Below are 16,988 nucleotides of genomic sequence, written 5' to 3' on the forward strand. Positions count from 1 at the left end.
ACGTGCACCGGCAACCCTGGGCAGTGGAAGTGGACATGGAGGTTTTTTCAACCTTTAAGGAGTTTTTATTTACCCAGGAAAGCTGCCGACTTTTTACGAGGCTGTATATATTTTTCCGCCTTGACACCTCCACCTTATTTATAATTAACTATCGAATCCTGTCTTCCCCCGTCCTATTCCTCAAATCCGTCCCCTTCTTTCTATTTCAGATGCGACTCCCAGTCACCTTCGTGCTTGCCTCAGCTCTGCTTCCATGCTGCCCCTTCTCCACACACAGTAATTTGTTTAAAAATGCCAGTCTTACCATGTCACCATTGCCCCCAACCCCCCAGAACAAAGACCCGCATGTCCCCAGGGTCCTGGTGACCTGGCCCCTGTCCACCTCTTTTATACTTGTTTTTGAACTCGAATTACTCTGAACAGCTGGACTTCCATGTGCCTATCCAGCGAGAAAGAGAGGTTTGGGTTGTGGGTTTTGTTACTGTGGGGTGGGCGCTAGAGCTCTGTCAACCCAGCAGAGTAAGGAAGGGGCGTTAGGCGGGTCCATCGGGAAGGGTGTGCTGCCAGCCCGTGAGGTCTTAGCCAGGTTTCTGCTGCCAGACCACTGACCCTTGAGACACGGTGATGAACTCAACTGAGTTTTCACTAGAGCATATCATTTGCCCCCCTTTACAGCAGAGCAGCATGTGATGCGGTTTCCTCGTGGAAGTGCAGAGTGTGTACCACGCCCTGCGCCCATGTCGACCTGTCACTGCTGAGGCTGTCTGGCCCCTTCTCTGAAAGGACTAACCCCGTAGAGACTTGTGTCTCCCACCGTCGCCCTTGGATGCCTAAACTGAATCATGGCCAGAGTTTATTAAAAAAAAAGAAAACAAAAAGAGCACCAGATTAGAAGTTAAAAGACTGGGGTTCTAGACCTAGTTCTGCAGGTTTTTATTTATCATGTGATCCTAGGCAAACTCCCTCACCTCTCTGAGACTCAATTTCCTCGTTATCTAAAGTGGAAATGAGGGGACTTCCCTGGCGGTCCAGTGGTTGAGACTTAGCCTTCCAATGCAGGGGATGCAGTTTCAGTCCCTGGTCGGGGAGCTAGGATCCCGCATGCCTCACGGCCAAGGGACCAAGGCATAGAGCAGAAGCGGTGTGGTAACAAATTCATGAAAGACTTTGAAAATGGTCCACATCAATGGTCCATTTTTTTAAAAAAAATTAAATACAGTGGAAATGATAAAACTGATCCCACCTACCTCACAGGATTGTTGTGAGGACCAAATGGGTGTAACAGAAAACTCACTGTGTGATTAGAAGGTGGTAAAATTAATATTATGATTGTGGTATCATCAAATCATATTAAAATATATTTGATTAAGAGATATTGCCTCCATCTGTGCTGCATCATCAGGGGTGGTATTCACAGTTTAAATTCTTGAAGTTTCAGATCAGGGCAAGAAGAAATTTCTCCCCATGGCAGCATGCAGATGGCTGGCTTTTATACGCTTTTATCTTGACCCTGCAGCTGCCTGAGTGACCTTGGCAATTTACCCAACCTCCCTGGGTTTCAGCTTTTTTCAGCTGCAAAGTGATAGGACCAACCCACCTTCACAGAACTTTCCCGTTCCTAATAGTCTACTTTTAAGAGCTTTCTCTGAGGCATGGGGGCAACTACTTTCTCAGGTGGAGCCCTGCGTTGTCAACAATTGTTAATAAGGTAAGAATGACCTTTTAAGGAATCAAACCGGTTCATCAGTAACCAGCCATGAATAATATTGTTGTAAGTCTCAGCACCGAGGTCCAGACAAAATTACATGCCTGCAGGGGACTCTTTTCCTGATGCGCTGACCTTCATAATCTGGAGAAGCTTAGTGGATTTCTAGTTCCCTAACCGTTCAGGAATTTCCTTGGCACCCAGTATAGAACTGTTGAAAAGCAATTTCACTATTGGTTATGAGCCCAGAGTCTTATTAAGGTGAGATTTGAAAGGTTTTATCCTAAGAGGGGCTTAGAAAGCCCGGGAAACTCAGTTTGAACTTCCTAACTCTTTCTTTCAGGGAGACGGTGCTGTTGAGAGGGAAAGCTGAATTGCCTCCTGAGGCTGCCACTTTCCGGCTGTCTGACCTTGAATTAGTCATTGAACTCTTCGTTAGTTGTTTAACTCTCCACGATGCTTTTCCTCCTGTCTAAAATGGGGTGATAGCTGTGTCTTCCCCGTGGAGTTGTGAGGTCTGGCAGGTGATAGGTCAAGGTGAGAAAAACAAAGTTCAGGGCCCAGGAAATGCTAGGTTTTGTTATTATCGGTTATCAGTCATGATACTGTAGCACCTAGAGGGCTCCCACTTCTGACCTTATGTGCTGTAGCAGTTTGCTAAGCTTGCTGTTCTTGTGACTTTTCGTTTGTTAGGAGTCAGTGGCAGTGTCTGTGTTGTCCCTTAGGGCAAAGTTTGGTGGTTCAGGGGAAATCAGCTCTCATCCATCTCCATAGATGGATAAAGAGAGAGATACGGATTAGGGCTGGTGCGTAAAGCCCTTCCACGGAGCATCTCACATGTTGCGATTTCCCAGCTTCTCTCTTGGACTTGGCGACTTACGAGTTCAGAAGTTTCTAAAGTGCCCTCAGTCGTGTTCAGGTGGAGAGCAGTGGTCGTCCCAGGCACAAAGCCACATACTCCTAGGGCAATGTCTGGCCTTAGAGATCATGTAATCTTATTAACTGGGTATCCAGATGTAGCCCAGAAAACTAAAACTTATTTTTCTATCCTGGTCACCAGCATTCAGGATACACTTAAAATTTGAATAGAGATGCTTATCTACTTTTTGTCTTAAGGCATGTGTGTTAAGTGAAATACCGTAAAACTAACCCCCTTTAGGCGTGCAGGTTTATGAATTTTGACAGACATCCTACATTTAAGACATTTAAGACATAGGACATTTTCCTCACCCCCAAATGTTTCCTCTCCCTCCTTCCAGCCCCTGGCAGCTATGGCCTGCTATGTCTTTATCCCTTCACCTAGGTTTTAAAAAGCCCGCTTGCCAGGAGTCTTGAAATTTTCTAGAAAACATTGGTCGTTCCATTCGGTATTCACAAATGGTCCTGAACTCCTGCGGGCCTCTGGCTGCAGTCTGGGAGCCTTGCTCTGCTTATTCATCTCTTTACTCAGCAAATATTCACTGAGCTGCTCTCCGGTACAAGCCGTGAACGTGTGCTGTGACTTGAGACAGAAAGTTCTAATGCAGGGTCTCAACTCTCTCGGGAGCCACAGTGTGGCTGGGAGACGACACGTAAAAATAAAAAGTTAAATAAAGGGACACTGCGTTAACTGGGCACGCGAGGCCGAAAGTGAAGGCATATCACAAGGTCGTGTCATGCTGTCGTTTTGGCCAAGCCATGGGGACAGCAAGCGAGGGCCCCGCAGGAAGGAGAGGGCAGTCTGTTCTGGGGGGTCAGGAAGAGGCCCCCCGAAAGCAGAGGCATCTGACTCCTGCCTGGCACTCACCCTCCCCTTCCGCCCACCGCGCTGCCGCCTCACCGAAGCCTTTGATTTCCTGGAACTGGAAAAAAAAATATCCCACTTCCTGAACTTTCATCACAGGCCCTCCCCCCTCCCCCCTTTTCCTTTTCACTACTGTCCTCAGTTTATTCTCTAGATCATTGTGTGCTGGCCTCCAGCCCTACTGGACTTCTTACAAACCAGATCCTGGACTAGATTACACTTCCTCTACCCTTCCTACCTGACAACAGTGCCTTGTACAAAGAGGATGCTCGAGAAATCTCTGTTAGTTGAATGGCTGAGTTGGGACTTATGGGGGAAAACACTGAGGGAGAGAATTCCTGGTCAGAACAAAGGGACATAATTAGGAAAATGCTTGAATTGCTGCCATAGTTTATACTCCCAGGAATGACAGTGCAAGGGAGAAATGAATTTTGGAGGATTGGAAGTTAAAGGGGCCTTGATTTAAATCAAATCTATGTAAGATCTTAATTTTCTTAGTATGTTAGGTATCAGTTTTATCCACCCCCTCCTCAAACACACACACACACACACGCACACGTCCCGTTTGGTTTCTGTCTCCACCCACCAATTTGGGAAAGGACAGGACCCATCTTGTTTTCCTGCCGTCTTATTTTACTTGGGAGAGGAGGCAGAAGAAACTTGAGAGAGGTCAGTGTCAGCGCTCAGTCTGTGTCTGGTGAGCTGCATAATTGATGCTCTCGGGCTCAAGTAGTATAGTCCGAAGGATAAAATAAGAATTTGGGAGTCTGCCTGCCATATTTAGCCTGCCTTCCTTTTCTTTAATTTTATCCCCTCCAGGAAAACCCACACGGCATCCAGTTTCCCTTCCATTCTGTATGCTGTGGCTTTGTGGAGTCTTTTATCACACCCCCAAATCTCCTTTCCCAGCCTCTTCGGTGCTTTTCTTTTCTTTGCTAGAAAATCCATGAATTCTCACTGCCTTCTAAAACCTTACCTGAGTAGAAATCAGGTAATGTTCTCCCTGCCTTAATGCTTAGTCACTTCATCACCCCCCTTCAAGTAATTAAAACAGAAACCCACGTATAAGCAGAAATACTTGAGTAATCAAAATATTATACTTTGAGCAGTGAAAACAGGAACTGGCCCATGATGCTAACTTCTCAAGGAGACTGGAATGTGGCCGCCTTCCCGCCTAATCTGAACATTTTACAGGTGGCTGGGGACGTAGAGCACTGCCCATAATCCACGCTGTGTGACTTTGGACAAGCGACTGTACTTCTCTGTGCCTGACACTCTTCATTTATAACAGGATAATGATGCTTTCCCTGTCATTCTCATGTGTTGATATGTTAAAATAACTTATACAGGCATGAGGAAAACATTGATTATGAGGGCAAAGTGCTTTGAGAGAGGCCCTTGGGAAAACATTGTTGGTCCCATTTGTTTATGGGTGCCAGTTTTCAGGGATATTCCAGCCAATCAATTGTCAACAGAAGTATAAGGTCAGCTCTGTTTGAAAGTAGGACAGGGCATTAGGGGCATTCAAATTAAAACAAAGATGAAGTATCACCACACATCTATCAGAATGACTTAAAGTCAAAAAGCAGTGACAACACCAAAAGCTGGCTAAAATGCATAAATTAGCTTGTCCATACATTGCCGGTAGGAATGTAATATGGTATAGCCACTCTGGACACTCGTTTAGCAGTTTCGTGTAAAACTAAACATATAATTACCATGTGATCCAGCAATTACACTCTTGGGCATTTGTCCCAGAGAAATGGAAACTTATGTTCAGATAAAACCTGTGCATGAATGTTCATAGCAGCCTTATTTGTAATAGCCAAAGAATGGAAAGGAACCTACAATTCCTTCAATGGGTGAATTGAATTGGGTTCCTCCAATTGAAGGAACCTACAGTTCCTACTGATACACACAATAACTTGGGTGAATCTCCAGGGAATTCTGCTGAGTGAAAACAGCCCATCTCAAAGGGATATTGTGTGAGTCCATTTATGAAGCATCCTTGAAATGACAAAAATTATAGAAATGGGAAACAGATGAGTGGTTGTCAGGGGTTGGAGACCAGGGGAGGAGACTGCAGGAAGGTGGTCACAGAAGATGCTTGTGCTCATGAGACTGGTGTGTTGACCGCGGAGGTGGGTATGTGAAACCGCCTATGTGATGAAATTGCACAGAACTAAGTACACACACAAACACACACACACAAAGGAGTACAAGTGAAACGGAGGAAATCTGAACAAGATGCATCGATGGTCAATGTCAATATCCTTATACTGTATGATAGTTTTGCACATGGGTAAAGGGCACGCGGGATCTGTGTATTATTTCTTACAACTGCGCATGAATCTACAATGATCTCAGACTGAAAAGTTTAATTAAAAAAAAGTTGAGTCAGGATTCAGAGGCAGGGTGGTCAGAATTCATATTGTCAGCGTTTTGAGGAATTGATGCTCCGAAGGTGTGTTAGAATTGGGAAAGCCTTCTTTTGCATTGTTTTGATATGACATCCATTGTCTGCAGAGGAGGAGGAGGGCTGGGAGTATGAAAGGAGCATCCCACAGCTAGAAATGACACAGTAGGGTGGATTTTGGTGGTCCTTCCTCATTACGAAGGTTTGGTGATGTCTCTCTGGACCCCAGGACCCAGAAACTAGCACAGCAGCTTCCTTTAGAGCAAGAGCAGAGAACGGAAATGGGTCAGGTTCAAAGCACTGTTTATCTCTCTGGCCCTGGGGCTAGGTCTGGATGCAGCTCTCGTCCTGCAGCCTTGGCTGTGGCTGGGTTGAGTTTGGGATGTTGCCACATGTAAGCACCATTGGCAGGCACACTGGAAATAGCCCTGGTGAGCCAGGTTATTGGCAAGTTGCTTCTCCAGGGACATTAGCCCAAAGCTAAGGCTTGTTCTTGTTTCGTGGCAGATGACATTTGGTGACCAGGAATCTGACCCTTGGCCTCTCTGGGGGGAGGTTTCCTTTCTCGAGAGTGTGTGCTAGGATTGTGAAGGCAGGTGATGCTGGTACATGATGGCGGTCTTTTCTTTGAAGTCGTAGGACAGTCACATCTGGGCAGCAACATTGAGGATCAAGAGATTGTCACTAATCCACCAGACATCTGCCAAGTTGTGGAAGTGACCACCGAGAGTGATGAGCAGCCAGTCAGCATGAGCGAGCTCTACCCCCTGCAGATCTCCCCCGTGTCTTCCTACGCAGGTAAGCGGGGGGGTCGGGAACTCTGGAACTGAGCAAGGAACCAGGGAGGGCGGTCCTTTAGTCTAGGGTCACTGGTTTCACCAACATAGCAGAGAACCTCTCCTGTGTCCTAAGGATTATTCTGTCTGGAACTAGTCTTGCTTTAATGTTCTCAACCAACAGCTTCTTGGATATTTTTGTTCTCAATTTGAAGACTCAGTCACAGCATTTTACTTGATCACCCATAACATGTTCGTGCATGACTAACGAATAAGAAGATTTCTTTGGGGAAATAGTTCATCTGAGTCTATTTTATTTGCGCAAGTTATCAGAAATTCGGAAGGATGTTTTTAATGGAATCTGAGTTTGACCCAGCTGGATAGGACCTTAGGGATCACCTCTTCCGGTTCCTTCGTTGGAATAGAAGGGATTCCTCCAGGCCACACGGCCAGTAAGTGTTTGGGTCAGGACTCGAACTAAACCTTCAGACCCCAAGTTCCATTCTGTCGTTCACCAAGTTTACTTGTCACTTCCACGTATTTTCCTCTTCTTTTTCAATTTCATACAGCTTCTAGCTGGGCCAAGGACTGAGCCCACTGCAAATTCCCCAGGGAATGGCCACAGAATGGCAGGAATTGGCCCCGACAGTCACAGGCTTAGCACCAGGTTCAGTGGGTTCTTCCATCCTTACAGGATAAAGTGACGGCTCCTTTTTCCCACCAACATTAATTACATCACCTCATACACTCCTGATGATCTCCACTTAACTTTTGGTGACTCAATTATAATTATGAAATATAAGTTCTGAGTCAGGGTTCTTGCTTGCAGATATTACAGATAAAAAGCAGAGGCCCTATCATGGGTAACCAGAGTCGCTCTAATAAATAGTTCAGGAATTCTTGCCAGTGTCCTTTATGTGTTGCCAAATAGCGTGTCCTTCAGTCAGGACGCCACCCCAGTGAGTGGCACAGAGGCAGCGTTAGAATTAGGTTGATTCAAATGACAAGTTGTTTGTGAATTATCCGCCCCTAAATTAACCTCATATTTCCTGAACCCCAACTTTCCTTCATTTTAACTTATTTTTTTCAATTGTGGTAAAATATCCACAACATAACATTTACCACTTTTAGCCATTTTTAGGTGCACATTGCAGCAGCATTAAGTGACTTAACATCGTTGTGCAACTAGCACCACCCTCCGTCTCCAGAACTTTCTCATCTCGCACAACTGAAAGTCTGTCCCCATTATACAATAACTCCCCCTCCGCCTCCCCCTTCCCCCAGCTCCTTGGCCAGCCCCCTTTTACTTTCTGTCTCTCTGAGTTTGGCTACTCTAGGTACCTCGTATAAGCGGAATCCTACAATATTCGTTCGTTTGTGACTGGCTTATTTCACTTCGCAGAATGGCCTCAAGGTCCTGACTTTCTTTCGTGCTGGGAACATAAAAGGAAAGTGAGAACGAACCTTGGCTACAAGAAGCCTATAATCTGTCAGACGGGATAAGCTTGTCATCAGTTATTTATTCATGAAACATATTTTGAACTCCTCCGTGTGCCAGGCCCTCTTGGATACCTGCCAGTCCTCGTAATAATTACTATTTGTTGCGTGTTTGTTGTACCCAGGGTACCGTGCTAAGTGCTTGAAATCGATTGGCTTATTTGATTATCATGAGAATAACCCCGTCAGCCTGGGTACTGTCATTATTCTCTCTTTAAAAGTTAGGTATCTGAGGTCAGCGGGGTGAAGCAGCGTGTCCAGAAACGGACAATCCGTAGCACAGTCAGACCCACACGTGGTTGATGCCAAAGGCCTGCTCTTAGCCCTTGGACTGCGCCGCTGCCCTGCAGGACCGTGTGGGGCTCTGCCGTTCAGAACAGCCCACCTCCCAGGATCTCAAGGACCAGCCAAAGGAGGCAGAGCAGGATGTTTATGCCCTAATTTTACAGTTGAGATAACTGAAACTTGCAACACTAAGCCACTGTGCTTACAGTTCCCTGACGATGGCTGAAAATGTGTGACTTTCCTCTGTATCATGCTGCTGCAGGCATTATTACACCCCAAGTGTTTTGGTTTTTTCTTTTTTCTTAAGGGCTTGGAGCTTTAGAATAGACTTTTCTATTTATCTATTGAGTTAGACTTTTCTGAAGTCTTCTTGAGGATTCTGGAAAGGCCTCTTCTTGCTGTTCTGCCAGCACTGGCATTTTGCTTTAGCAGAAGAATCCCAAGAACAGCTGATTCATGCAGAGAGAAATGAAAATTTCATTACCCTTTTCAGGACATTTGCAAGATTTGAAAAGAAGGATTTTAGTGCCAGGCTGGCAGGCAGTGCGGGTTTGGTTGGAGCCTGGTGTTTCAGCCTGGCCTTTAGTTCTTTCGATTGTTTTCACTGTCTGAATTTTCTAGAAACCTGTGGAGGGAAGCTTCCTGGATAGAGTCAAGACAAGTCATCGCTGCTACTTTTCTAGAGCCTATGACACATAAGAAACTTATCTGTTACTGACCATGGGTAGCTAAAATCTTTCAGTCAGGGATTCCATAGCTTGCTACTAGGAAAGGCAGCTCTTTGGTGGTATTCACTTTCTAACTTTACGTTCCCCACGAGAATAGGCTGTTTGCCTGTTTTTCATGACAGGGGCCCTTTGTGTGGACTACTGAACTGAATTTCAGCCTCTTCAAACCACTTCATTCACTTAGAAATTGGTATTTGGAAGCGGCTGTTGGCTATTTCCCCCCACCCTACTGATCACTGAAATATAATCCCAGTAGTATTACAAAAACCACATTCATTTTTGCAAGTCTGTCTTCTCCATGGTCTAAATATCACGGTAAGCAAGAAAAGGGACAGTTCCTTTGAGTGGACGTACTTGCATTGGATTGTTTTAAGACAACATGAAATTCTAGTTGGATTCATAAAACTATGTCCTGGGGAGGGATGTCCCAAAGCCCAACCTTGGGAAACTCTAGAGACGAGTCATTTTTATTTTTAAAGATCTACCGCAAAGTGGCCTCTTGCCTGCTGTGTGGCACCAGGATTTTATTAGGTTGTGGGTGGTTTAGTGAAAGAAAGCCACAGTAGTATTTTGGGGAAGGCTGAACGAGAGTATGGAGAAGAAAGTATAAGACGAAGGATTGATTGGTGATAACTGAGAGAAGGGAGATTTCCTTCTGACCAGTGACCAGCGGGAAAGACTGAACGAGAGTATGGAGAAGAAAGTATAAGACGAAGGATTGATCGGTGATAACTGAGAGAAGGGAGATTTCCTTCTGACCAGTGACCAGCGGGAAAGACTTTGGGTCCTTCTGGAAACCGTAGCAGGCTTGCATTTTGTTGGGTGCGGCAAAGATAAAAGTGCTGTAAGAGGACTCTGATTTGAACCTCTTCATTGAGCCTTCTAGGGAAAGTAATTAAGGAAATGATTGAGGGAAAGGAATCCTTGTCAATCTTCTTAATAAAACTTGTTGAACAAGAGCCTTCCAGAAAATGTACCAGGATGTTGTAGCGCAAAAAGGCTGTGACAAAAGACGTCTCCCTCCCCGTCATGTTCCTGAGATGGTCTGACGATAAAAAACTGGGCTGAGTGGAGTGTGAACCTGAGACTAGCATCATTGCAAAACTGCAGCTCTGGAAGAAGCATCCTCTTCCTCTTCTTCCTTCTTTGGGGTCCTCTAATCCAAACCTCTTCCTTCCCTCTCACCCCAGTCGCTTTCCGGGAAACGGAGACCAGAAAGATGAAACAAACTGCTTAGGTACCTGTTACTACTCTGTAAACACTTGCAACTTACTCAGACCGTGCTCAGGAAGCAACTCCAAAAAATTGTTTTTAATTCCATTCTACTCAAAGCAAAGACGAAACCAAATCCAAAGTAATCAGAAGGAAAAATGAAACAACTAATGTTGCTGTGTCGGTGGTAACATTGATCTGGAAGCAGGAGCTGCCATGAATTCATTTGTTCTATAAGAACCGATCTTGAAAATGGCAATGGTGGAGTAAAACCAAGAAAACAGAGGAAAATGGGCGTGAGTGCCCCCGACAAAGCGCTCTGAGCCAGTGACCCAGGGGGAGCCGGGGGCACCGCTGTTACTCTAGAGAGAAGCGTTTGGGGTCCTCAGGCTAGAGCTTCAAGCATCTCCTGCTCCTAGGCTAAAGGCGCTCAAGGCCATTCTTTTAAACAATGAAAATGAGAACTCCCAGTTTGCTAATATGGAGAGTCTTCAAAACTACTTCAGAGGCAGTTGATCTTCCTTTAGAAACGATGCTCTTCAGCTAACGTTTGTGTCAGCTGAAAACAGAAGTTCAGAGCGTGTGCACTTGTCTTGTCTCCGACTGTCTCCCTGAAGTTGAAAACTGGGTGCTTACAGGCGATTAACATTCTGATTCTGTTCATGGTTCGTGCCAGGCTTTACCAAGGAGTCTTCCCCAGGGTCTGCCTTCCCACCCCTCCCGCACTGTGACTCGGGCCGTGGAATCCCAGAACCTTGGTCTAACCTGCTCATGTTTGCCTATTTCCAGCGCCCAGAGCAAGCCTGGTGGCATCTTGTTTTTATGTGAAGGGGAGAGGAACAGAAGATGATGGTGTTTATGGAGGGTCATTAGGAGTGGAGGGGCCTAGACCTACAGGAAGGGAAGAGGAACCTGGGCTTCGGAGCACTAAGAAAGCTAACCATAAAAATGGAAAGGGGATCTTGAAGTTTCACCAGAGGCTGGGGCAGCAGGAGAGCTTCAGCGCCCGGGGCCCTGGAATCAGAAGCTTGCTTTGTTTTCCCTCCTCTGTGCTGACTCAGTCCACGACGACTTTGGCTGGTTTCTCAACATCTCTGTTCCGCATTTTTCTTGGGAGTGGCAGCACTGATTCCTGCCTCCTCGGGGTGCTGGGCTAGCCTGAAGTTTGAGTGAGGAGGGGCATTTTCCCTTGCTGTTGTGTATAATTTGTTTTTGTGTGGAAACCTCTCTTGTGCCCGGCGTTGCCAGTTTGCCCTGACAACTAGGGTTGGGCCTTCTCCGGGCTTCTGCTGCCCCCGCTGGGGATGCTTCGGGAAGTCTGCTGAGTCTGAGGAGTGGACGGGCCCGTCTTCTAGTTGCTGGGGGTCAGCGCTCGGCAATCGCTTGTGCCCGGGTGAAGTCACTGGAGGAGAACAGTGGCCGAGAAACGTGCAAAGAGGCCCCAGGGTGGGCCCCGTGTAGTAACTTTCGGTTTCTTTGTTCGAGGAATGAATCTGTGCCTCAGTTTGTCCGTTTGTTCCTTAGCCTTTAATTCACAGAGGGCCTGGCCTGGGCCTGGTGCCCTGGGTCGTCAGAAGGACTCTATCTGGGCTGGGAGCCACCTGGCCACAGCTGTAGGTTTGGGGTGGAAGGGGTAGAAGGCACAAGAACACACAAGGTCTTCTGCACAATCAAGGGGTGACAGGACCTGCTCCCTGACTTAGGGTCCTTGAGAGACTGAACAAGACCTGCGTGCAGAGCACCGGCCCACGTGCCCCAAAAACGTTCACTAATACAGCTTCCCTTCAGGCCATGTCTGCAAAGTGAATGACCCAGACTCAGGGCTCTCTAAGGGTCCGTGTATTTTGGAAGTTCTACCCGCTGTGCTTTCATTTTCTCAATGCTCTGAACCCTGAAAAACTGCACACCATCAATTTTGTACTTAAAACAATTAACATTTTTCTACTTAAAAAAAAAATTAGTTTGCTTTAAAAAAAATCAAATTTTTTTTTTACTTAAAAGAATCTTAAAAAAAAAAAAAGAATCTTGTATTCTATGTACAGGTGATGTGTAATCACTAGCTAGTGACTGTGACCCTGTCACCCTAGCGTGTGGTGCAGGTCCCCTGTTGAATGAGGCTCAGGACAAAGGCGCACCAACATTTACTGGGTGTGGGCTGTGTTCCAGGCCCCGTACTAGGCCTTTCCCTCACTCATTATGTAATCCTCTTTGGAAGGTGTTTATACTCCCATTTTACAGATAGGGAAACTGTGCTTCAGTGAAGTTAAGTAATTTGCTCTGTGTCTCACAGGCGGCAGGATGAATCAGGATGGTAAGTGAGTTAGTTATCTATTGCTGCGTGACCCTATAACCACAAACTTAGTGCCTTAAAACAACACACATTTATTATCCCACAGTTTCTGAGGGTCAGGAGAGCAGACATGGCTTGGCTGGGTCCTCTGCTCAGGGCATTCTCTGCACAGACCAGCAGTTGAGGTCTGGTCCAGGGCTGCTGTCTCATTTGAGGATGGGATTGGGGAGGATCTGCTCCCAGGCTCACATGGTTTGGGGCAGAATGTAGTTCCTGGCAGGTTGTCAAACCGAGGGCCTCAGTTTCTTGTTGGGCTGTTGGCTGGAAGCGGTCCTTAGTTGTCTGTCATGTGAGCCTCCCCGCCATGGCTGCTGGCTTCCTCAAAGCCAGCAAGGGAGATGGTCTCCTCATTAGACAGGTTGCGGGCTTACATAACGTAATCACGTGCATCCCATCGCCTCCACTGTGTTCTGTTGGTTCAGAGCAAGTCACAGGCCCCGCCTGCCCTCCAGAGGAGGGAACCCCACAAGAAGGTAAATGCCAGGAGCTGAGGCTCACGGGAGCCACCCTAGAATCTGTGCACCCGCAGTAACCCAGGGGGAAGATGCCACTTCATTCATCCAGGATATAAGTACTGAAGGGCCGTGAGGGAAAGGAGGGATCTGAGGAGAATGGGGCTCATCTGGGGAGGCTGGGCTGGGACTTAAATGAACCAACTGCCGTGAATGGGAAAAGAAGACCAGTGAGCGGCTTGTGACTTAGCAGCTGTGAGGAAAGGGGCTGACGTGGAGCCAGCAGAGGGCCGGGGGGCAGGGGTGGGCAGAACGCAGATGGGCAGCCCGGGGCCCAGCACCGCATCCTGGGAAGAGAGGCCATAAATAAACACAGCCTGGCCCTGGGAAAACGAGCCACCGTTCAACTCTATAAATTCTGCCCTAGCATCTCCCAGGCACACGCGTTTGACCTGACACAAGGGGACGGAGGTTATGAGTTTAGTGATGCATTTCTCTTTTGAAGAGAGACGTGCTGATGTATTTTTTTAAACACTGCCTGAGCCTCGAAACAGTTTGAGTGGCAGGAATGATGGGCCTGTGTTTTTCTCTCTTTGAACAGAAAGCGAAACTACCGATAGTGTGCCCAGTGATGAAGAGAGCTCGGAGGTAAGCATGGTAGCACCGGGGCAAAGCCTTCCCAACCGGCACGTCGGTTTCTCTGCTGCTAGTGAAGTTTCTTTTCCTTTGATCATGAGTTTCACTTTTGGATTTTTTTTTTGGTGGTGGTGGTAAAATATACATCACATAAAATTTACAGTGCTTTTGGATTTTGACTTAACAAAATGAAGCTTTGGGAAGTAAACGGGAGGGAAGGGAGTAAGATGTTACTGTAAGAAAGGAGGCTAGGACGGCAGGAAAAGGCGAAGAAACGCTGCTATGCTTACCGCCATAAACATCCTAATTCACAAGCAGAAACAGAAGGTCCAAGTGGCCCAAGGCAACGATAAGAAGTCAGTGTCAGAAAGTGCTAAGCAAAAGTAGCGCCCCAGATACCGGGAGTGTCCCCTCCCCCCGCCCGCCCTGTGATCCCTGCCCACGGGCCAGGTATGTGTTCAGTCCGGATTCCAGGGGCTTTGCTTCTGATCTCCCTCTTCTTGGCTGGGCTCAGACAATGGCAGGAAATGGCTGTAACTGTGAGGGGAAGCATTCCTGCGAAGCCTGCTTTGTGTCTGTGTTTGAGTGAGTGATTGAGAGACAGACAGACAGACTGACTGACTAGTGGTTGTCTGAATTAGTCATTTCCCAATGTACTAAATACTTTAAAGGATAGTCCAGGAATTCTGAAATGACAGTAGGTGTAGATGCGCACATACATTCGGAACCTGTTTCTTCAAGGTCAGAATTCTAGCTCCTTCTCTGAATGACGCCACCCTTGAAGCCAGCTATTTGCAGGCACTCTGGAGCTCCAAGCTGTACCCGTTTGAAAGCAGTCCAGGGGCGTTCCCTGTCTTTTATTGGGTTCCTCGCTTCCCGCACTCTGAAAATGCAGCTTGACTCAAAGATCAGATCGGGCCATCTGTGAGGACTTAGTCGCCCTGACACACCAGCCATCCTGGCCCAAAGCTACCTAACCATGAGGCTGGGCAGCCGGAGTAGAGGGGAACCAGAAACCAAGTTGCCGCCTTGTTTTCCTGCCTTCATAGAACAGTCTTGGCTAGATTTCTGGAAGGTAGCCAATGGGCATGGATAAAAAGGGAAGAGAAACTGTGCTTGGAGCATGCATGGCTGGGAATGGATTTTAGTTCAGGGGTGTGGAGTTGCTAAGGTTCTCGTTTATTCCATGCCTCTTAAGAAATTCAGACACCAACACATGGGAAGAGTGGCACATTTTTTAAAAAGCCATTCAAGAGAAGGCAAAGGAAATGTATATCATAATTATTTTCTTTGCAAGGGCCGACCACACTGGCGGAAGAGGAACATTGAAGGCAAACAGTACCTCAGCAACATGGGGACCCGAAGCACGTACCTGCTACCCAGCATGGCGACCTTCGTCACTTCCAACAAGCCCGACCTCCAGGTCACCATCAAAGAGGAGAGCTGTCCCGTGCCTTACAACAGCTCCTGGCCCCCGTTCCCAGACCTCCCCCTCGCCCCCTCCGTGACCCCAGCGCCCAGCAGCAGCCGGCCAGACCGGGAGACCCGGGCCAGCGTCATCAAGAAGACCTCCGACATCACCCAGGCCCGCGTCAAGAGCTGTTAAGCCTTCGACTTCCCCTGGTGGTTGTTGGGATTTCTTGGCTTTGTTTTATTGTTTGTTTGTATTATATTTTTCTTTCTGACACCTATTTTAGACGAATCTTAAGGGAAAAAGCCTTGACAATAGAACTTTGATTGCTGTGTCCAACTCCAGTACTGGAGCTTCTTTTTAACTCAGGACTCCAGCCCCTTGGTAGACGCATATCTCTAGAGCCTGCTGGATCTCCCAGGGCTGCTCCCTCAAGTTCAAGGACGTCATAGGACCAACACCCACACGGGCGGTGAGGTGCTGCATTGCCTGCGGTCAAGGCCAGCAAGGTGGAACGGATGCCTCTGAATGGAGGAGAAAATGTGAACTAGCTGGAATTTTTTATTCTTGTGAATATGTACATAGGGCAGTACTAGCGACGTTGCAGTCTGCTTCTGCACCTTATCTTAAAGCACTTACAGATAGACCTTCTCGTGATCCTGCTCTGTTTCATAGCACAGTCAGCACCTCTCTTCCCTGCTCCTCTCCCCTCCCAGCCCCTCCCTTCCCATCGCCTCTCCCTTTGCATCCCCTCCCCTCCCACCCCCTCCCTTCCCATTTCCTCTCCCTTTGCATCCCCTCCCCTCCCACCCCCTCCCTTCCCATCTCCTCTCCCTTTGCATCCCCTCCCCTCCCACCCCCTCCCCTCACTTGCCTCCCCTTCATCCCACCCCCTCCCCTCCCCTGCCCTCCTATCCCCTTCATTTTCTTTCCTCCTTTTCCTCCCCTCAAAGGCTGTGTTCCACGTCCCTGAGGAGGAGAAGAAAATGAACTTCTCCACAGATGTCCCATTTTAAAAGACTGCTTTAAAAAACAAAACAAAAAAAAAAAAAAAGGAAAAAAAATCTTTCTAATCTGCTATGCTTGAATGCCACGCGGTACAAAGGAAAACTATCATGGAGAGATTATGCAAATTCCCAGATTTGAAGAGAAAAATACTCTAATTCTAACCAGAGCAAGCTTTTTTATTTTTTATACCGGGGAATATTTTATTCAAGGTAAAATTCTAAAGAAAATATAATTGTTTTTTATCTTTTCTACAGCAAATTTATAATTTTAAGATTCCTTTTCTTGTTTATCGGCAGTTGTTATTACATCCTTGTGGCACATTTTTTTTTTTTAATTTTGTAAAGGTGAAAAAGCTTTTATGAGCTCATGTAGCAATCAAATTATCCTGTGGATTGATAATAAATGAATATGATATATAGTTAAATTTTTAATGGGCATCACGCCTGGCTTTGTGTGTGTGTCCCTTAGAGCACAGTCACGGGATTGGACTGGTGCGATATCGTTTCTTCTGGTGGACCAGAACTTTCCCCCTTTCGACCCTGGAGGTTTCTGTTGTGAGATGGCTTCCTCTGTTAGGTGCTCGCCCGGAGCTGGACTTTGTGCTGCGTGTCTTACATGATGATTTCACTTGTTCACTCATCCAGGTTGTGCACAGGATAGAGATTTATCTCCGTTTCACAGGGAGGAGATGGAGACTTAAAAGGAAAATGCCTTTACTCAAGGTCACAT

The 16,988-nt window shown here is 46.9% G+C and overlaps 1 protein-coding gene across 3 annotated transcripts in view; it reads left to right on the forward strand.

Moving 5' to 3' along the window:
* Window positions 1-16,690, forward strand: part of IRF2 (interferon regulatory factor 2) — an 85,230-nt gene extending 68,540 nt beyond the window's left edge. For all 3 annotated transcript variants that reach the window (XM_057537279.1, XM_007177856.3, XM_007177857.2), the window contains 3 exons: window positions 6,538-6,702; window positions 13,806-13,852; window positions 15,138-16,690. In XM_057537279.1, the coding sequence (XP_057393262.1) occupies window positions 6,538-6,702; window positions 13,806-13,852; window positions 15,138-15,446 (521 nt within the window). In that variant the 3' untranslated portion in view covers window positions 15,447-16,690. The remainder of the gene's footprint in view (window positions 1-6,537; window positions 6,703-13,805; window positions 13,853-15,137) is intronic.
* The last annotated feature ends 298 nt before the right edge of the window (window positions 16,691-16,988 follow it).

The sequence above is a fragment of the Balaenoptera acutorostrata genome, chromosome 21 (assembly GCF_949987535.1).
Source record: "Balaenoptera acutorostrata chromosome 21, mBalAcu1.1, whole genome shotgun sequence".
Taxonomy (NCBI): domain Eukaryota; kingdom Metazoa; phylum Chordata; class Mammalia; order Artiodactyla; family Balaenopteridae; genus Balaenoptera; species Balaenoptera acutorostrata.